Below are 21,418 nucleotides of genomic sequence, written 5' to 3'. Positions count from 1 at the left end.
CAAAATATACTAATTTCAAGAAACATCCTTTATCTTTAAGCAGTATTACAAGGTCTATGATGGGTATTAAGTGGATTTATGCAACTGAAAACTGTTTTTTAGGATTTATAATCTCGCCATAGGAAATCTTCCTCGTCATACTTGAGAATTAGGTCTAGAAGTGAGGTTTTACGTGGGTGGAACCATCCGCCATTGGAATCATGGTCATTCCTAAAAGGAATCAAAGGGTCGCGAGCATTTGAGTGGTCGAGGACTTGGATGTTAAAGAAAACCTAGGTTGGTAAGGCTTAGGGTCTAATGGTCGTCGCAAGGCCAAGCGGGCCAAATGGGCCACGTGTTTCTAGGCCGAATACTGAGCCGTGTACCACGAGTTGTTCGATTGAGAAAATTTCTTGGTGGTAAAATATTTTTGCGATGCTTTGGTTGTACACACGTGGTGTTGTTTTGTTGAGCAAGGTTTGGCATCATCGTATTCGGTGACTCTCCTAGTGGTTGTTGATCTCATGGGTGTATGTCATCAAGGCGACGGGTCACCGAGACTTGGACCCTTGAGATGTAAATTGTCGAGGTGTGTTCATTCAACATGATGTGTCGTAGACGTTTGATCGTTGAGGCGAGGTGTCTAGGCATAGCCGTTGATGCATGGGTGGTCTAAGAGTTGGCGAGGCCAAGGTTTGTTTTTGTTGTATGACTCTTGTTTTTTTAAAAAAATAAAAATTATTGTTGATCCGATCCATCTTCATGGCGAAGTACAAAAAAAATTGGCGGTTCACGGTCCCTTCGCGATCCAACTTTAAGAAATCTACTCTACAAAGAAATTTTAAGAATAAGCATATGTACTACAAATGGATTGTAATGTAATTAAATTACATAATTTTCAGCTGATCATACAAAAACTTATATAAAGGTTAATGAAAAATTAAGTATTTTAAGTTATGTCAATCTCACGAAAGATAGTCGTGTAAGGGCATAGAAAATTATGAAATTACTCTGAAGCACTTTTGAAGTTACATTAAGGTCGCATGAATTTTTTTTTATTTTTTTTTTTTTTTTTTTTTTTTTTTTTTAATTGAAATCTATTGAAGTTCATCGGAATGCCTCGATGATTTTTGGAATAATTATATACTAAAATTCATTAAATACCTCAATTATTTTAAAGCTTTCATCTATTAACATTCAATGAAATCTATTGAGTTTAAGTGAGATTATTTAAAATACCATCTATCAAAACCTATAAAAGATCACTGAGATTTTCTAAAAATACTATATTGAAGTTCATTATGATCCATTTAAATGCATTGTGATTTTCTAAAAAACAATCTATCTTAATAAAAACGACTTTATTTCTGCAAACAGTTTTATATCAATGTTTTTAAAATCTTCTATCACTATCTATATAATCTATCGTGAGGACCTATTGAAGTGCATAAAAAAATAATTTAACTTTCGAATTGGAACAACGGATCGATGAAATTCTATGCCGTCTTTCATTATCATGGATGATGGTGCGACAATGTGCTTTGACACTCTGATGTTGTTTTCCATTCTAGGGATTTAATTTTACTTTAGTAATATTGTCTTGAATTGTGTAGATATGACTAAATTATGTTTGTGTTGTAATAATGGGTGACAGTTTGATGATGAAAGAAGAAAAGCAATATCACATATTCCTCATACAGCAGGTGAGGTTTTTTTGGATCGTGTTAAAAATTCATGGCCACATCTATTGATGATCGATAAGAAATTTCACCTTCTCAATCTCATTTAAACAAATCTTTTGTTGCAAGCATTGTTAGACACTCTCTTTATTTTTATTTGAATATAGAAGTATAGAGTATATTTGTGTACAATGATTTCAATTTAATGTTCTAAAAATTATTTGAAATAACTCAATTTATATCAATAACTACGTTAAATAATATTATAATTTATAACCAATCTATTTTAATATGAAAAATATAGTTCAACCCCCTTGTGGAGTCTTTGTAGAAATAACCTATAATGGATTTTCTTTACATTATTAGCTTTTTAGGTAAACAATTTGTAAGGCTAACTCTCCCCTTTAATGAAATAAATCAAATACCTATCATACAATTTTCTAAAAAAAATGTAAAATAAAAATAGCAATCAGATCTCTTTATTGTATTACTTTTATATTAAAAAAAACGAATTTGACCTAAAAAAAATATTTAGGTCATAAGCATCTCATCCTCTCTAATGGAAACTACTCACCCTAGTCTAATCCAATTTTTTTTCATTAGTCTTTCATCTTCTTTAATGGAAATCTCACCCTAATCATCCTTTCCAACTTCAAAATCCATGAGTTCAACAAGTTGAAGAAATCAAACATTTGTAAGTTTATCTCAAATTTCTTACTTTAAATCTCTTATTTATGGAATATTTATATTACTAAGTAAGTATTTTGTAGTTGAGAGTTTAAGAGTACAAATAATGTATCAAGTGTGTGATTTATATTTTTTTTGGACTGAAGGTTTCGTAAGTTTTCGAGGAAAAACGAAGATGTACGACCAGGTCAACTATTCTGGAAAATTTCACAGTCAGCTTGGTCGACTTGGTTGAACCGGTTGATTATCGATCTAGTCGATCCAAGAACTCATATTGTGAATTTTTTTTATATTTTATTTGTAAAATCCATAATGTTTTTTTTTATTGATCTTGTTGATATTTTTTGTACTCGGGTAGTGAAATTTTATATATTCTAGTTTCTAATAATTTTTGTTTTTGAAGGTTATGGCGGAGAGTGTTGTGTATTTTCAATATGATAGTGAATGGAGAAAGAAAGATGGAAAGTCATACGAATGGAGTTCAATGAATGAAGACTTAAAAAGTATGATACTAGACGACGTAAATAATGTTACATTCTCTTGTTTTGTTGAAAGAATACGTGATAGGCTTCTTGTGAACACATCAACAAGGTTGAAGTTGAGCTATATATCTTTGATCTCAAAACCTCCGAGACCTAAGTATATTTTGGATGATGTTGACGTCAAGTGTTATCTTTTAGACCGTTGTGTCGTATCTCATTGTCGAAGTGTGTTGTATGTCGAGCTTATTGAAGAGAGCGAACGTAACGAGGATGAAGCAAATGAAATGCACGAGAAGGAAATAGAAGAAGAAATTCGAGATGACTATTTTGATGTTCACATTGAGGCTCCGATATCGTCCGATGTTCCTTTTACATTCATCCAAAAAGGTAATCTTCCAAGTGAGCCTACTTTTGAGCACACATCCAATCGAGATTATATAACCATACGTTCAAATAAGGGTATTGAAAGAGATCATTGTGAAATATTAGAAACCAATGATTGTTGTACAACATACAACTATGAAGATAGTCTAAATGTTTTCGTCGGAGAAGAATTCAAGAGCAAAGAAGACGTTAAGAATTTGGTCATTGATGCCTCACTAAAAGCTTGTTTCGATTTCAAAATCATAAAGTCGACGAAGACATTATTTGTAGTGAAGTGTGTAGTTGAGGATTAGGAATGGAAGGTGCAAGCGGCGGTCGTCCCAAACTCTGGTAATTTCTCTATCCGAACATACAATAATTTACATTCATGATCTTCTAATGCCGTGGATAAGAGCCAACTTGATACACCGGTTCCGAAGACGATCATGAATACTATGAAGAATAGCGGGGTGAAAATATCATACCACACAGCTTGGAGGCCTAAAATAATGGCAGCAAGTGGTATTAGAGGTGCACCACACATGAGCTTTACGTTACTTCCCCGTTACTTGCACATGTTGAAAAAATTAAACCCCGGAACGGTCACACATTTGGTTGTAGACAATAATCAAGTGTTCAAGTATTTTTTCATGGCGTTGGGGGCATGCATTGAGGGTTTCAAGGCAATGAGGAAGGTGATTGCCGTGAATGGTACTTTTTGAAGACTAAGTACAGAGGCACAATGATTGTTGTCATAGCTCAAGATGGTAACTACCAATATCCTCTTGCATTCGCGGTTGTTGACTTGAAGAATAATGATTCGTGGAGGTGGTTTATGACAAAACTACAAGAGATAATACCTGATGATGATGAGTTGGTCTTCATCTCAGATCGAAATCAAAGTATACTCAAAGCAGTGGTCGAGGTCTACATATACCTTTATTGCGCCTTTTGCTTTTTTTGCAAGGATTGGTGTATGGATCTTCCATATATCTTGATCTTTACTTTGCCTTTGTGGTCTTTCATTCCCATCAACATGTAGACGTTTGTCCACCCCATCACTGTTACTCTCATTTCTATTATTCGCATTATCCATCGAACAAGTTGGACTAATATAAAATCCATCATTTTCTTTATCGGAGTAATGATTTAAAGAATTACCATCATGCTCATCCTGAATGTCAACCGCCACATTAGACGAAATGAAATTTCTACAAGCTCTTAGAACTTCATTCATTTTGGCCTCCATTCGTCCCTCCAACTGCTCAAACCGAGAAATGACCTCTAGTCTCAGCACTTCAATCGCTTGATCCAATTTTGCCTCCAATGTTACCTTCAATTTATCAACTTGAGAAGTAACATGTAACTCTAGTTGTCTAGTTGCTTGAGTAGATGACTCAACGCCCACACCGACTTGTTCTTCTTGTTCATTTGTACCATCTCGCTCGTTACTTTCAGTTTGAAGAAACGTGCGTCTTCCAGCAATATCTTCATGTCGTATATCCTCCCAATAAAGCTCAACTCCGGCTTCTAAGAGCGCGGCCCAATGGTCAATTACGTCATCAGATTTGTCAGGAAAAACCACGATATCATGTATGTGCGGTCCTTCCTCCCCATCTTTCACCGCGAGAAAGCTTTTTATATCCTATTAATTACATATTTTACTACAAAAATAAGTAAAGAAAAATCAGTTAATGTCGATATTGTATTTGAAAAAATTCATACTATAAACGCTAGCCTTTGTGTCTCTGAGTGCTCTTAAGACTTGTTCCAATGAAGGATATTATCAAGCTGTTCGCAAGGGCCAACTTGATCCTCTTCCCCAGGGATCCCAGATGAGGGAACCCTAGGAGAGCCGCCGACTCCACTAGACGTCACGGAAATAAGGGTATAGTTTCAAAAAAATTTCCTAGACAAGATATGCCTTATTTGCAAGATCCTGCGGATCCACTCTTTTTCCTATTCAAAGATCAGCCCTTTGTCTCTGTGTTTTCACATCGAGAATTCTTTGCAGATAAAGAGATGTCAAAGGGGCTAAGTCATAAAAAGACTGCAACCTCTTATTACTCATATTAGAGAGGGCCTTTGTTATAGTATAAATAAATAGAGTTATTCTTTTGTTTGTTGTTATAGTATAAATAAATAGAGTTATTCTTTTGTTTGTTTTATCAAATTTTTCTTTATTTGTCTCATTATTGTAACAAATTTTAGGCTCAAAATCTGAGACCTCATCTCTAAGCTGTAACAATTCTGGAGAAAGTGTTGGAATGCACTCAAAAGGCAATAACTGCATAAAAAAGTAGATTGTTATATAATAGGATCCAATAAATTATCCACATAGCAAATATATAAACATTAATTTTTTAATGAAACTTACTGTGAGTGGGAGAATGAAACCCGGTAAATTGCATGTAGCTTGCTCGGCTTTATTGTCAAAAATCGCAGACGATTTACCCTCCAAGTCCATCCTATGTAGATTGTCTATCAAATAGACAAAGGAAAATATCCCCCAAGGAAACTTCAAACAAAAATCCAAATCATCAACCATTCTCAAAATACCATCACCAATGTGGGCACTATCTTTTTCCGGGTGCGCCAAAACTGAAGAGATGAAAAGCAAGACCGTCATCTTCATCCTCTCTGGAATCAATCTCCATTTGGGCCGAGGAGCATCAAGAACATACATAAATACACCTAATGTTTTTTATTTGCAAAATAAAAATAGTACAATAAAATTGGATGAAAAAAGTTACCAAATTTGTATCGTCACGAGTGCTATCTCCTTCTCCATCTTGCAATGTTCGATAATTTTGCGGAACTAAATCCGTTTCTTCCGATCTATCTCCAGATTCCATATTGCTTTTAGCAAAAAAAAAAAAATTATAATGATAAACTTGCTTTTTAGTCTACTAGGTCGGCATAATTTGTGATTAACCTCTATAATTTCGTGTGTTCATTTATTCTTTACATTGCATTTATTATTCCGGCGTTTGTTTACTACTTCAAATTGAATTTGTATTTTCTTATTCAATTCAAACAAAACAGAGTCCTCATTTCTCGAAAGGTAATCGTTTCGCCCGCAATCGTAAACAATATATTGACAAAAAAATACATTTGGATAAATTAATAACTTGAACAAAAACAAAGTAAAATCTAGAAATCCCAATAAATTTATACATTGAATATTTATCCACAAAAAAATTAAAACAAACATCAAACATCACTAGAATCGAAACATCGATTTTGGGCATCCCTAATCCTTTCAAGCATTTCAATTCAACAACAATTTTCTACCAAAAAATCAAAGTAACTTGGAATTTTCTATAAATGAAAACATATATATGTTTTTCCTACTTTTAGCTACAATTCCTCTTGTCGGACTCGGACATCACATAACTATCAACATAACTTTTAAAGTAACACATAATATCTTATACGTTCCTGATCCAAACAAGGTCACACACAACAATAACAGTATCACACACACACAGTCACAAGAGTAACAACAAAACCACGATAAATAAAAACAACAACATCAACCATCAAAACCGACCCAAATTTCATAATACAAACCCTAGAACTCAGATTTTAATAGAGGAAAATTTTGAATCCCTGACTTTATTATTGAAGAACTTGATTGTCCGACGACCACCCAATCCTTTCCGGCACTCGAGATAGTCCTCATCCGCGCGTCCAACTTCCGGCTGCTACTCTTCTGTTGCGCAGCTCCCTCTTCCTTGTTCTTCGCCCGACCGCGCGCCTCTCCCCGTCAAAACCTCGCTCTTCTTCTTCCTCGGCCGCCCCTTCTTCCTCTGCACGACTTCGCGACCACGTTCAAGCTCTCTCTCTCTCTCTCTCTCTCTCTCTCTCTCTCTCTCTCTCTCTCTCTCTCTCTCTCTCTCTCTCTCTCCGTCCTTCTTGTTTTCCGGCCTCCCTCTCCCTCTCTTCGCTTCTTCTCTCTTTCTCTCTTTTTTTTCTTTTTTTTTTTCGCGTTCTCCTTTTGGTTCCTGGTTAAAAGAGGGATGGAGATGAGGGATACGCGGGATGGGAGAGAAGTCTTATTTAAACCCAAAAACCCAGTAGAAAAAAGAAAAAATGATAATTTAGTCTTTTTGTGTCTTCTAAAATTTAAACTAAATAAATTTAATTTTAAAAGAAAATGAGGTTTATAACCAGTCCATATACACAAAGAGAGTCAGGAGAAGGTTATTGGTGCAAAAACCGTCCCCTTGTCCAGCTCTCTCATAATATAGCTTATTGTTGCTGTGTTAATTGAGCTATTTTACATAACTATGAAATACTTGGGCTAAAAATTTAATGTAAATGGTCTAAATACACTTGGGCCTAACTTTATTGGGGGAAAATTTCAAGAAATTATCATTTGATTTCAAATCATTCATAAGTACTTCATTTATTTAAATATTTATATGATTTTAACTTTAATCTAAATAAAATTGTTAACAAGGCAACTACGTGAAACTACAAACAATAAAAATTCAAATAAACCTGAAAAATATTTATAAAAATAAAAGAGCTATTGATATAATAAAAAAAAAATTAAGAAAAGAATTGCAATTTCCAAACTTTCACATATATTCTGTTGCTTGAATATTTTCCATAGCTTTTTGTGTATTTATTTAAAGTTTTCTATTTTCATAAAATACACTTAGAGGCGCTGACGTGGCATTGGCAAAGACATTTCTTTGTATGTAAGAGCACAGAGAACTAGGGTTCAGTAGTAATAAAGTTATGTTGTAGGTATTTGTCTGGTGCGGGTGTGGTGGTGGGATAGTCTGGTTGGTCCCTGGAGGGTGGTGGTTGTAACCAAGCCTCCGTCTTGCTATGAGCAAAGCTACATCTTCCTCTGCAATGCAGAGAGAAGAGACAATGGGAGTCGGGATGATTGAAGATCAGACTTTGACTTTCTCTGAGTCGGACTTGTCCCTGACAGAGGCGACCCGGAGTGAGGGGGAACCAAGGCCAAGTGTGGCGGTTCTCTTGGCCAAAGTTCTTTCCCCGAAGCCCCTCAAGAAATCTACTTTTGTGGCAGTTTTGATGAAGGCGTGGCAGAGCAGGGGCAAATGGTCAGTCAAGGAGCTCCTGCCGGGAGTGTTTCTTTTGAGGTTTGAACTGATAGCCGACAAAGATGCCATGCTAGCTCGGAGACCCCGGACAATGAGGGGAGCGCAGATGGTGGTGCGAACCTGGCCGGAACATTTGCCGATTGAGGAGATCTCTTTCTCTAAGTCCCCGTTCTGGGTTAGGGAGTGTTATCAAGCCGGGTCGGGGATTACGACAAGGCTGCATATCTCCATATCTCTTCCTCTTGTGTGCGGAAGGTCTCTCGGCTCTCATTCGCGGGCAAGAAAGATTGGGTTTATGGAGGGGGTTTTCATGTACTCCTGGCGCACCGATCATTACGCATCTTCTCTTTGCCGATGATAGCCTCCTCTTTTGTAGAGCGGATCAAAAGTGCTTCGCCGCGTTACGCACTATTTTGGATACCTACGAGAAGGGGTCGGGTCAACTTGTCAACTTGGAGAAGTCGGCCTTTTGTTGCTCACGAAATGTAACGGAAAGGGACGCGGCTAGAATATCCGAGGCGATTGGTATTCCTTACACGGAGGAGATGGAGTCTTATTTGGGGATGCCGGTTCGGACCGGGAGACAAAAGCTCCGGATTTTTAGCAACATCTCGAGACGGGTCAAGAAACAACTTCTTGCGTGGAGGGCGAGGATGTTTTCGGCCGGGGGTAGAGAGGTTTTGGTGAAAACGGTCGTCCAAGCGATCCCGACCTACACGATGAGCCTTTTTAAGCTCCCCGTCAATCTAATCAATGACCTCCATGGGATGGTGGCCCGATTTTGGTGGGGAGGTTCGGAAGATAAACGGAAAATCCATTGGAACCGGTGGGATCTTCTCACGAGACCAAAGAAAGAGGGGGGATTGGGCTTTAAAGATTTAGGCGACTTTAACCAAGCGCTTATCAGTCGCCAAGTTTGGCGTATGATCCAACACCCGAATTGTTTGATGGCCCGGGTGCTCAAGGCGAAGTATTTTCCGCTCACGTCGGTCCTCAATCTTGAGAGCAAGGATCGTACCTTTGTAAGAGTCTTTGTTGGGGTTTGGAGCTTGTGCGGAAGGGGATCCGGTGGCAAATTGGAGAAGGTAATGTGCGTGCCTTTGCGATCCCTTGGCTACCGAGGGAAGGAGCGTTTACGCCAATCTCGACGGAGCCGGAGGATGGCTTTCCGTGGCGGGTGGCCGATTTCATGGAAAATGGAGCTTGGAACCGCGGACTCTTAGAAGAGGTACTGATTCCCTACGACGTCGAGGCAGTGATGAAGATTCCCTTATGTGAAGGCATGGCTAGGGATCGCCTAGTGTGGCACTATGAAGAGGATGGAGCCTACTCGGTCCGCTCTAGTTATCGACTCGCAAGGGTCGGGGAATCTCAGGAACCTTCCTCTTCCTCGGCGTCTAACTCCTTTTGGTGGGAGAGACTATGGGGGTTGACGATCCCTCCGAAGATCAAACACCTCATGTGGAGAGCTTGGTTCGATTCTCTCCCGACATGTAGGAACCTCCGGAGGCGTGGTGTCCATTGTCTCCCCTTTTGTATTTTTTGCGGTGAGCTTCCGGAGAACGCCCTCCATGCCATATGGAGTTGTGACCGTGCTCAGGCTATTTGGAGGGCGTCATCGCTGCAAAGATGGGTCGAGAAGACCGGACCGCTACCTTTCCGGGAAACTTGTAGGCGAGCGGCGGAGTGCCTGGCGGTGCCGGACCTGGAATTCTTTTGCGGGCTGGTCTGGGCGGCTTGGTCTAACCGGAACCGGCGACTTTTTGAGGATCGAGTCAGACCTCCGGAGGCATGGGTGAATGACGTGGCTAGCTGGCTTACGAGCTTCAAAACCCACTCGGGGAAGATGGAGGTGGGAGCCCCGCGACGGAGACCGTGTCGGGAAGTGTGGGCTCGGCCGGAGGTGGGATCCTTGAAGTTGAACGTTGACGCGGCGTGGGATGCGGCAACCAATCGAGCGGCGGCAGGCGGGCTGGTCCGTGACCACCGAGGAGCGGTGGTGGGGGTGATGGCCACCCTCATGACAGATGTGGACTCAGCGCTCACGGCGGAGTGCCGGGCTATAGCGGAGGGGCTGCGCTTTGTCCAAGATTACAGGTCGAATGTTGTGGCGGTGGAGTCCGATTGCCAAAGAGCTACGCAGCTTATCTAGTACCGGAATACCCGATGTCTCCAAGGTCCTTTGATTCACGGTATTTTGACTTGTTTAGACTCTCATTTTATCACTTGTGTTTGGGCACATCGGGCATGTAACGAGGCTGCAAATTGTATTGCTAAGACTCGTCTTGATCGTTTAGAGTCTGATTTCTGGTGTTTGGTAAGCCCTGCGTGGCTGGAACCATGTATCTTAAAGGATATTAATTCCTCAGTTTCTGGTTAATGGAATCAGCTTTCCCTCAAAAAAAAAAAAAAAAAAAGCACAGAGAACTCATGGGCATGTTTGGTTCTCCTCTCAAAAACTGTTTTTGAGTTGAAAAATTTGAAAACAAAAAACGAAAATGTGTTTGGTTTAATTTTCCGGAAAAAAATTTCAAAAAATTTTGAAGTTGTTTTGTAAAAAAGTAAAGAAAACTGAAAACAAATAAAATGTGTTTTTGGAAAAAAAAATTCTTCTCTTCTCCTTCTCCTTCTCCTCATCTTCTCTTTTCATTCTTTCAAAAACAAAAATGAAAACTATATCAAACACTTTTTTCAGTTTTTTCACTTTCTCAAAAACAAAAATGAAAACTGTACCAAACAGCTTTTTGAAAACAACTGCAAAATAATTTTTCAATACAACTACAAAAATTAGAAAATAGAAAACAAAAACTTTTTGAGTTAACTATCAAACACAACCCATGTCTCCTTTCTTTAAAAAAAAAAAAGAAAAAAAAAAGTGAGTCCTTGAGAAACAGTGTACAGACACAGTTGAATATTATATATTTTATTTATAAAAAGAGAGATTTGAAGCATAAAAACAAAAACACAGTCACAGACAGACACAACGACACACAAACCAAACACATTACGCGCCACCGACAATTCATTATTTGTATGTCCGCTCGCTTTTTCTTGACGACGACCCTTCTTTTCTCTGATTGAATATAGAAATCTCTCTCCTCGGTTTTCGAAAGGGTTTTCGGAGAGAGAGAGAGAAAAAAAATGGAGAGAGAAGCGAAAGCTGGGACATCGTCGGAGAGGGAGGTTTATGGTTCTGTTGCGCAAGAAGAAGAAGAAGAAGATGAAGAACAACACAGCTTTGATATTATTGGTCGTAGCGATGGAAATGGTGGTGGGTTTCTTCCTGGGCCTCTCGTTCCTCTCAGGGACCAGATTGAAAAGGACAAGGTTTTTATTTTCAAATTTATCTTTTTTTTTTTATCTTCTAAGGTATGTTCAAGATTGATGGTTTATGTAAACCCGCAGTGAGTAACATAGCATTCAGAATTCAGTCTGTCCTAAAACTTTTTTTTTTTTGTATGTTTCGTCTCTGAAGTCTGAATCCATGTTGGTGTTTTCGTGCCCATAAAGAGCACAGAGAAAAAAAAAAAAAAAAAAAAGGATGATGAAACGTCTCTATGTTCATATATGACACCTCAGTTTGTGTTAGGTTTGTTTAGGGTGGAAAATAAGAGTGAGACGAAAATAAAATCTGTAAATATTATCTTTCGTTGCTTGGATTGAGGTAAAATATAAGAGAAAGAAAACTAGGGTGAAAATAAGAGAGAAAATGAATGATTAAAGAAGGATTTTTTATTTTTCATGGAAAATCGAGTGGAAAACGAAATGTATCCAAATTTTGAAACGTGGAGCTCATGTTTGTGCTAATTTCTCAATATTTTTTTTTTACTCTCATTTTTCATGACTTTTAAATACAACATAAGAATTGTGATTTTTTCCTTGCATTTTTCGGGCTGTAACAGAAGCTTAAAGGAAATTCTTTGGCTCTTTGTTTAAATCATCCATGAAAAACACAAAACCACCTGTTTTGCAGGATGATGATAGCTTGAGGAGGTGGAAAGAGAAGTTGCTTGGTTCCTTGGAAAGTGACCTAATTGGTTTGCACTTTAAACCTATTTGTAAATCACCACTGTTTTGTTCTCTTCAATCGCTCTTTTGTTCCTCGTGATTAGCCCTTCTTTTCCTGAATTTCAGGCCAAACCGAACCGGAGGTCAAGTTTCATTCCATTGGAATCATCTCCGACGAGTTCGGGGAGATCAACACTGGGTTGCCCGTGGATGAGAAGCAAAAGGACCGAATCTTGTTCACGCTCCAAGAGGGTTCGCAGTATCGGCTGAAGCTGAGATTCACAGTGCTACACAATATCGTCTCAGGTCTCTCGTACTCCAACACTGTCTGGAAAGGAGGACTTCAAGGTCTGTTCTGTTTTGAAATATCAACCACACGATTCTCAATTTTTTAGTGTAGCCTATTGCATTGTCTCTGCAAACCTGTAGCGTATTTTACCGAAAGAAAATGAAAATTTGAAGGAAAATTGGGGGGACAAATCATAATTCTCTATTCTGTTTTTTGCAGGAAAGCTTGTATTTTTATTTTCCACCCATTTTCCCTAGGAAAATATAAGCAATACGCTTCCTCTGATATTTTCTTCAAATTTATAAGTAACTAAGCCATTAAAATTTAGAGAATTGCTAACTAGCTAATCTTTTGTAAATTTTAAGTAAATAGTCATTATTGTGATGTTACATTATTTGAACGTTTTTAGCATTTTATTTATGTCATTGGAGTCTGACGGTTTATTTACAATTATTTACGAATATTAACGTCTTTTTGGCGTTCTTAATAAAATCTCGTGGCTATTTCCTTAAAATTTACCAAACGTTAACTATATGACAAAACTTGAGTTCTTATATGAACATATATACCTATTGAGCCCTATTTTCTTCCCCCGAATTTTCCTCCGTCCTAACAACACTAAGGAAAATACAATGGATTAAATTATTTTTTTCCCCTTAGATTTTCCAGGTACCAAACACACCCGTGTTGGGATGATCTATCAAAAACAATCAGTAATCAAAGAATAAAAGACGGTACACCACTGTTCACTGTATATTTAATATGATCGAGAAAAAAAATACTGGGTCACAAACATGTTCTCGCTCACACATGTACACTCTAAAATACCTGTTAAGTCTATGTGTAAGGTCTTCGTTCTGTAGGCAACAAATTAGGCTCCAGAACGCTTCATGTAGCTAATATTGTCTCTTTTTTGGTGAGTTGATATCGTAATATAATTGCGCTGATGATTCTATGGCTGTGACTAGTTGATCAAAGCAAGGGAATGTTGGGTACTTTTGCTCCGAATAGGGAACCTTATGAGCACAAATTGGAGGAAGAAACCACTCCATCTGGGGTTCTTGCAAGAGGGACTTACTCTGCTAAGCTGAAGGTAAATTAAACAACAATAATAGGAAAATAAAAAATAAAACATTGCTTTGGTCCTCTATGTGATTTCCTTTGCCTCTCAGATATCAAATGATATATTTTTTTATTTTGGTTTGTGTAGTTTGAAGATGATGACAGAAGATGCCATATGGAACTCAAGTACAATTTTGAGATTAAAAAGAGGTCTTAATAGAAGTTATGCAACTTCTTGCCTCTTCCCATCATTTAATTTTTTATTTTTTTTTAAAGAATCGTACTTCGAAGATACTTCTAGTTCTAGGATGTTGATGAAAATGTAAAAGTAGTGAGCTTTTTTTTTTTTTTTTTTTTTGGAATGTGCATGTGATACAGAGCTATAGTTTTACAAAAGTTTTTTGGACCACTCGTACGTATTTTTTGAGTACTCGAATCAAAATTTAGGATGAAAAGTCACATAAAATTATTAAGTTATTTAGAGATCTCCGACCGAAAATTCTAAAATTCATTCCAACTCTTTGAAATGCAGTTTTATGACATATATTGTTGGATCTCCAACATTCTCCTTTCTAACATTAAAAAAAATTAATAATAATTATTTATTTCTATTATAATATTTAACTTGTATATTAAGTAACTTTTATACATATATTTAATCAAATAAATACATTACACGAGGGCAAAATGTATATTATAATCTTAAAGATAGTATAAATAAACACATTTATATATTTGAGGATCATTGTAAATTATCTTATATGCATTTGAAGAAAAAATGTATTTTTATGCCAGTATTCAAATTATTATTTTTTTCCATTACCATCGATGACTTAAATTGGGTGACGATGCCACTTTCTTGCAAGATGACGCCCTGCGAGATTTTAATCCCCACAAAATATAAAACTTTTGTATTAATTTTGTTTATTTTAGTCCATGCTTATATCATTGATGGTGATAGAGTTAAGATTGATTAATCCATAATTAAAACAAATGTGAAAATATTTAAAAAAAAAAACGAATAATTGTCAAATTCGAAGTATGTATCCAGTTGTCATTTCCTCTAAAATATTATATATATAACAACAAAAAACAAACTACGAAACTATCCACTGATAATGCAATCCAAAAATACGCTTCATTTTTGTTTTGCTCACATTTTTTCGAGGAAGTATTTCTTCGAGAACCCTTGTTATGACTTACATAGCTCTATCATCTAATATACAAATTCAATTGAATTAGCAATAGCGGTATAGTTTGTTTTCTCTACATGCTAAGATTTACGTGAATATTTTCTTGGGAGGGCATTGAGTCAATTCTCCAAAACTGTACCTGCAAAATACATCAAACGAGGTTATCTGAGCGTACAATTAGAGAAGCTTAAGTGGCAACTTGAGAAGAAGTTTGAAAGAAAAACTCGCTACCTTGATATTTATAAGTAATTCAATAGCATTTTAGCAGAGGAATTTTTCAATCTACAGCTCTGGCCTAAATGTACATCTCCAAAAAGGTATCTGTTTCACCACCATAATACATGAAACAAACCAAAGGTGAAAAACAATGTCCGACCTTTTAAAATTTATGCCTTAGTTAGTGAAAAGAAATTACGAACCTGTATTCACAGTGCTCGGCATATGCACAACGAGCTTTTGCATAATCCCAGTAACAATCATCATTCCTTAAAGGTCCACGCTTGGCTGTTAAGACCAAGAGAGAGACAGTTGATCCTAATAATAAACAATTCAGAAAGAAGGAAAGACAAAAAACTATAACGAACTTCTATATTTACCTTTGGTTACGAATTTGGATGTGGCATTGGGGTGAATGTCATGCCACATCTGAAGCCACAGCTCTCTCATCAAAACTGAGGTTCGAACAATGTTCCTGTGACTTGCTACACGCAACAAAAAGGTAAAAAGAAAGTAACTTTACATGTTTGTATTATCAACTAAGAGCGAGTTTTATGATTTACACAAATATGCATCAGTAAAGATGTTACATTTATCGAGCTCCCAAACTGCTGTTCTCTTTCCCGGAAGACTTTTAGAGTCTTCGTAATATGTAATGTACTTTATCTTGGGTGACTTTGTCATGTTGGGAACAATATCTTCTTCGAAGCGGTGCTCGACGTTCAACTCCTCTTGAACATCAGACCCATCATGTTCCGACTGAAATCAAGATGGAAAACATAAAAAATTTAGAAAACATTTTTATATGCATTCTTAATAATAAAATAAAAAAAAGTGGAGAATTTTATAGATGACCTGTGGTGCCCTAGTAATGTTTACTTTTGGTCCAAGCCAATTCTTGCACCAAGAGAGAGAATGGTACGGTACCTATTCAACGTGTTCATTACCATGACGATTTATCTCTAATTCTATCCTCTTTAATTGACTTCTGATCAACTTTGACATTATTTAGCTTACAGTGTCATCCCCACTAGCAGCTCCTGGATTTCCTTCAACGACACTCCCTGATCTACATGTAAATTTCCGAGTAAAAACATGTTTTGAGCAGTATATCTCGAAATTATTAAATGGTCTTTGAATTCTACGATATTTTGAGCCCCACGCATAGACCGATGAGAAGAATATTACCTTGAGGTCAGCGATCCTTCATTCTCATAGATCACATCTGTAATGATCCAATTATCAGGGTATGGTTTTCCACTTGGTGCAAAATAGTAGCCAACCTGTTTTATAATTGCCAGGAAGTACCAAGAACCTATTACAGCCACATAACACTACTAAAACAATAGGGTATCAAATCAAGCATAAAGGGAAGGGGAAAAAAGCGAAGAACTGTATTCTGGTTCACACACAAAGATGAACCTTTCAGAGAACCATGGATTTTGATCTTCTTGTTAAGTACTTTATTTTCAGGATAGGGAAGTCATATACCTCAGTTTTCAAGTCTACTCCATAGATGCAGAAGACATTTCTTATCGGAGGTCTGTCCTTAGGCGAAAGTGGATTTAGAACTGGATCACCATGATATGACCTGAAATATGTAAAATTATGCTGGAAAGCCATATCGAATTACACAATATATTGTGAGGAACAGAGATACTGATGATATTGGATGCACCAAAAAGTGCCAACCCACTTGAGATTAATGATCCAGAAGAAAAAATAAAAGCATTAAAATAGACGAGTGAATATTCAAACACATTTTCATTTTCCTCATTAATATTCCAATTAAAAAGCATGAGTACCAGTGGCTTATTTTTCAATCTATACAGCACAGCTGAAAGGAGAAATAGTTTTATTTTCTCCTCCAACCTCAGAAGAACACATGCAAAAAGTTCATTCTGTTTGTCCTTAAAAGATATACGCACTTCTTTAATTGATATAACAGCCTCTTACTGTCCGGATCATAGTCCTCTATTGCTTTGAAAAAGGTCCCATCTGATATTTCACGAGCTGAAAAAGACAACTGAGTTGGGAGACCGCATTCCATGGTGGAAAAATTGGGCTGAGCCACCGAGGTAGCAGACGGATAGGCAGTGAATCCTGAATTTAGAGGGTATACATGTATGAGTGAGGAAAATACACTGCAATAACTTGGGAAGCAAGCTTTACCATTATTTGAAGGAATTTCAATGTTGATGATATTCGTTGGCCACCCAGAGTAATTTAACCGATATTCCCGCTCGTCACAGTGATAAGTTTGACCGCTCCTCTCGCTCCCCCAAGAGAAATGCTTAGAATACACATTCTCTGCCCTACAATACTTTGAAAATGGCATCATCCACAGTGACGAAGCAAAGGAGTTGGACAACAGTCGAGCTGTCCCCTGATTTGCAGAAGCATGAAGTTAGAGCAAGACACCCAAAGCTAGCTGCCAAAGTGAATTAATAGTATACAAAACCAACTTAACAAAGTTTAGTTGGAGATGTCTAAGAAACATAACCCTTATAAACAAGCACAAGGTCACCAAAGCGAATGCAACAAAAATGCCATGACACAAAGTTCTATGACAATGTAATGAAGAATAAAATAATGACCTAAAAAGCAATACAATAAAACTATACAATTACGCATAACCTGGTGTGCGTCATATTATGGTAGAAAAACATAGCGAAAGAGTTCTAAAAGGAGAAGAGAACAAGCTAATGTAATAAGAGATCAATGGCCAGAAAACGAATGTAAAAACAGTCACCTCAGAAACAGGAAGACCAAATGTCGTTCCAGAAAGCGTAGCTTTGACTGCATCGGTAGCACCAAGAAGAGGGGCCCCTAAAATCAGTCCAACGATATTAAACAAATCAATAAACATGAATGCTTCATGATCATTCAACTACTTATACGCTTGAGACAAGTGCTTTTAATTAAACACGTGAGGTGGTTTTTAATCAATGAACATACAACCTGTCAGTTTTTAAGATACCTACAGGTGTCACTGAGGAGATGAAGAAACAGATGAGATGGTTTTTATGGGAAGGTTTTGACTGGAAAACGAAGCGCCGCCCCGCGGTAGCTTGGGAAACGTGTTTTCGATCCAAGAAAAAAAAAAGAAGGGCCGGATTTTGGATGGTTAATAGAGAAGAAAATAGCCTTGTTAGAAAAATGGTAGTGGCGCTTCCCTTTGGAAACCGAGGCCTTATGGTATAAGTCATCCACGCCATTTACGGAAAACACGGGGGAACCCCACCAATCGAAGCCCTTGGAGGCCTGCCACCTCTATTCAAGACAAATTCTATAGTAGATGCAGGTGGAGAATTCGGGACGGTAATGAGATTCCAGAAGGATGTTCGGTGTGAAGATGTGAGTTTGGCAGTGCGTTTTCATGCTCTGCCTAGATTGTGCACCGTCAAAAACACCGCCATATCCAGCTTCGTTTCTTATCTCCAAGAGGGTCTGTGACAGATATCATGGGATCTGCATCTCTAGAGGAACCTTGCAGAGAGAAATATAAGAAGCTGCTGATCAAATGGAGTGTCCGTAGGAGATTCATTGACCGGAATGCTTAGAATTAATGAGACAAAATATTGCTCCTTGTGTGTCAACCCCTAATGTGCTCTGTTCAGATTTTCTTTGCAAGTCCCCAATGCCTAGGAAGGTTCAATTCTTTGGCTGGGTGGTTGCTTTGAGAAAGGTAAATACGGAGGACCTGATTCAGCTCCATAGCCCACAGATCTCCGTTCTTCCTACTTGTTGTCAGGTTTCCAATAGTAACTAGGAAAACGTGGATCGATTGTTTTGGGGGTATAGGGGTGCTTCTGAGGTATGGAAATGGCTTTTTCGTAAGCTGGCTCTTCGACCACATCAGGCTTTCTTCCATTAAAGAGGTGTTAAAGCTTCAAGTTGCACTCTTCTCCGAAAAAAAAGTTTGAAGTTGGTGGAGGCAGCAAAAACTGGAGTTCTTGCGGAACTATTGAATATTTGGAGAGTCCGTAACAATCGAAAACTTAACAACGAAGATTGGAACCTCAACAGCCTTCTAGAAAGCATTAACCGCGGCATTGCCTTGTGGTTGTATTCCTCATGTAATGAATTTCAATTTCACTCCTTGTTTGACCTATCCTGGGATTCGGAGCGCCATCTAATTGTGAGGATGGTCTAGCGAAATGTTTTTTTGCGGCTGGTTCTTGTTTCGTTAGGCTGGGTTGGTGTGTTGGTGTTTGTGTGACTCAGGCTCTATGGCTCAAGCCCAGTTCGATCTGGTTGTAAATTAATCATATCTATATAAATATACCTAAAATTGCAAAATAAAAAGCCATACCGACAGCAAAGTATGCGTGGATGTGTTCATCAAGCCATGCATTGTAATGTTTTGGAGCAATTTCCAGCTTCAACCACTCCAAGAAATACTGGAACACATTATTTCCCAATGAATGAGCAAAAACTATTGAAGGGCCTCCACGCAGTTTTAACGCAGTTTCGAATGTTAATCTGCGAGAAACAAGCGAAACGGGAAAGTGTAAGCATCACTGACCCAACCAACTGAAAGTTCAGGGTCGAGTCGTCTCACTTCAGCTTGTGAAAGTATAGGTCTCGCTCCTCGAGCTTCGATGGCGATAATCTCCAATCATATGGAACAGCAATGATTGCGTTAGCCTCGATACCAAACTCGATACACCACTTTAACCACTCTTTCCATACCGAAGAAAGAGGACCTAACCAACACACAAAACTAAAACTTCATAAGGCACAACAACATGCTTAGAAAGCCTATACAGTTTATCCGAAAAACGAATGGAAAACCATACCTGTTATATAGCCTGGATCGAGTTCCGTGATAGCTGAAAGACCACTATCTGGGCGCGATTTGCAATCAGGATGATCAGCTTGAGTGTAAGGATCTAATAACATGCATTTGAGCCAACAATTGACCGCAGAAAGAAGCTGTAGACATAAATGATCCAATCCTGGATTATGCCGTATTTAAATATGTATATCGTATGTATATGCATGAGTGTAGGCATGTATAAATGGCATCAGCTTTTCTTTTGGTTAAGGAAAAATTCTTTGTGAAGCAAGAAAAAGACAAAAATGAAGTCTGACAACTACCAAAACAGGGGATGAAAGATTTTGATTAGAAATGGCAAAAAGTCAGAAATTAGCAAAATAAGCGTTACTTTTAGTAGATTAGGATTAAGATTCACACTTGTGACTTAGACAAACATAATATTAAAGGATTGTCTTGGAATGTAGTACAAAGGTACAAGTGGTGTTAACACATTGAATTAAACAAAATCAAGAATTATTTAATTATAAATAAAATTAATAACCAAACAATTCAGTTTGTGTGTGCGTTTTTCTTTTCTGAAGCAAGAACAGTGTGAACCAGATATATATATGTCCCTCTCTCAAGATTCTAATTGCAGTTGAGTAAGATTTTAGTTCCGGTAAACATGAACCATTTAAGAGCATGAAAGGTACTTTTGGGGCAAATAAACCTAAAAAAGATCGACTTAGTTGTAAAATCGAAAGAGCCTTGAAAAAAAACATCAGAGCAGCGCTATTATCAAGCGAGTCATCCAAATTGAATCAAACGAAGACCAAAAAAAAAAAGAAGACTCGAGGAAATCAAACCAGAGGAGAGGGAGAAAAGAAACGTTACCTTGGTGGTGTCAAGCCAGACCAAATCGAGAGGGTTGAAATCGAGAGGAGAGTAAGGACAGTCGAGGATCGACCATGCTCGGAGCTGCGTCGACGCGAATCCCGGTATGATAATCCCCGAGAGCTTCGAGTAGTCGCCGGTAAACTCGCCGGCGGCAACTGAGCCGACAGTTACGAAGAAGACGAAGAAGAGACGAGTAGTTCCTCGCATTGCCTCTGCTCAGCGAAGACGAAGAAGAAGAGAGAGCGAGAGCATTGGGTTGAGGAAGTTGCGAGGGAATCGGAAGAATAACAAATGAAAATTCGCTTTTTTGTTTGCTTTTGGGCGTTTGGATGGATTTGGTAGTTTTGTTTGTTTTTCTGACTCTCTCTCTCTCTCTCTCTGTATGTGTCCCCACCACTGCTGACTAGCCACTGTTTATATTTAATTGGCGCTGAGTTTCTCACAGACACTGGATTTTGTTTTTTTCTTACTTCTCAATTTTTAATTAATTCTCAGAAAAATATTTCTGCTATGTTTTGTGTTTTTGTTAATTCTTAATTTATAAATTGCTAGAAAAAAAAATATATTCGTAATTTTTTATTTCAATGGCGGAAGCCATATGTTAGTTGTTCTATCGTAGTCAAAGCTTTTACCATAAAAATTAAGAATTTTGGCCAAAAACGAACTGAGGAATGGTTTTCAACGATGGTTGACTATAAATCTCTTTATTTTCAACGA

At 37.8% G+C, this 21,418-nt stretch overlaps 2 protein-coding genes across 3 annotated transcripts; one reads left to right on the top strand and one right to left on the bottom strand.

Moving 5' to 3' along the window:
• The first annotated feature begins 11,254 nt into the window (after positions 1 to 11,254).
• Positions 11,255 to 14,013, top strand: LOC149388272 (rho GDP-dissociation inhibitor 1-like). The gene is made up of 5 exons (XM_089621566.1): positions 11,255 to 11,601; positions 12,248 to 12,311; positions 12,409 to 12,630; positions 13,540 to 13,664; positions 13,782 to 14,013. Exons 1-5 carry the CDS (start codon positions 11,416 to 11,418, stop codon positions 13,848 to 13,850), a joined length of 666 nt encoding a protein of 221 aa, XP_089477692.1. The 5' UTR covers positions 11,255 to 11,415; the 3' UTR covers positions 13,851 to 14,013.
• Positions 14,014 to 14,704: 691 nt separating this feature from the next.
• On the bottom strand, positions 14,705 to 21,013 carry PSAT1 (phospholipid sterol acyl transferase 1). 2 transcript variants are annotated; one of them, XM_089624401.1, is made up of 16 exons: positions 20,699 to 21,013; positions 19,845 to 19,980; positions 19,607 to 19,751; positions 19,358 to 19,527; positions 17,795 to 17,871; positions 17,215 to 17,428; positions 16,971 to 17,145; positions 16,534 to 16,633; positions 16,231 to 16,376; positions 16,060 to 16,111; positions 15,898 to 15,969; positions 15,633 to 15,801; positions 15,423 to 15,527; positions 15,246 to 15,330; positions 15,058 to 15,147; positions 14,705 to 14,965 (listed from the first exon to the last, which is right to left on the bottom strand). In XM_089624401.1, exons 1-15 carry the CDS (start codon positions 20,906 to 20,908, stop codon positions 15,066 to 15,068), a joined length of 1,938 nt encoding a protein of 645 aa, XP_089480527.1. In that variant the 5' UTR covers positions 20,909 to 21,013; the 3' UTR covers positions 14,705 to 14,965; positions 15,058 to 15,065. The 2 variants fall into 2 exon arrangements, with proteins under 2 accessions (XP_089480527.1, XP_089480528.1); XM_089624402.1 differs by having other exon boundaries at positions 14,706 to 14,965; positions 16,231 to 16,325.
• Positions 21,014 to 21,418: the final 405 nt, after the last annotated feature.

The sequence above is a fragment of the Urtica dioica genome, chromosome 8 (assembly GCF_054948205.1).
Source record: "Urtica dioica subsp. dioica isolate 48M chromosome 8, U.dioica_male_clone48M_v1_H2, whole genome shotgun sequence".
In the NCBI taxonomy this organism is placed as follows: Eukaryota; Viridiplantae; Streptophyta; class Magnoliopsida; order Rosales; family Urticaceae; genus Urtica; species Urtica dioica.
Note: the sequence above shows the minus strand (reverse complement) of the source record. Positions and strands in the feature narration are given on the sequence as shown.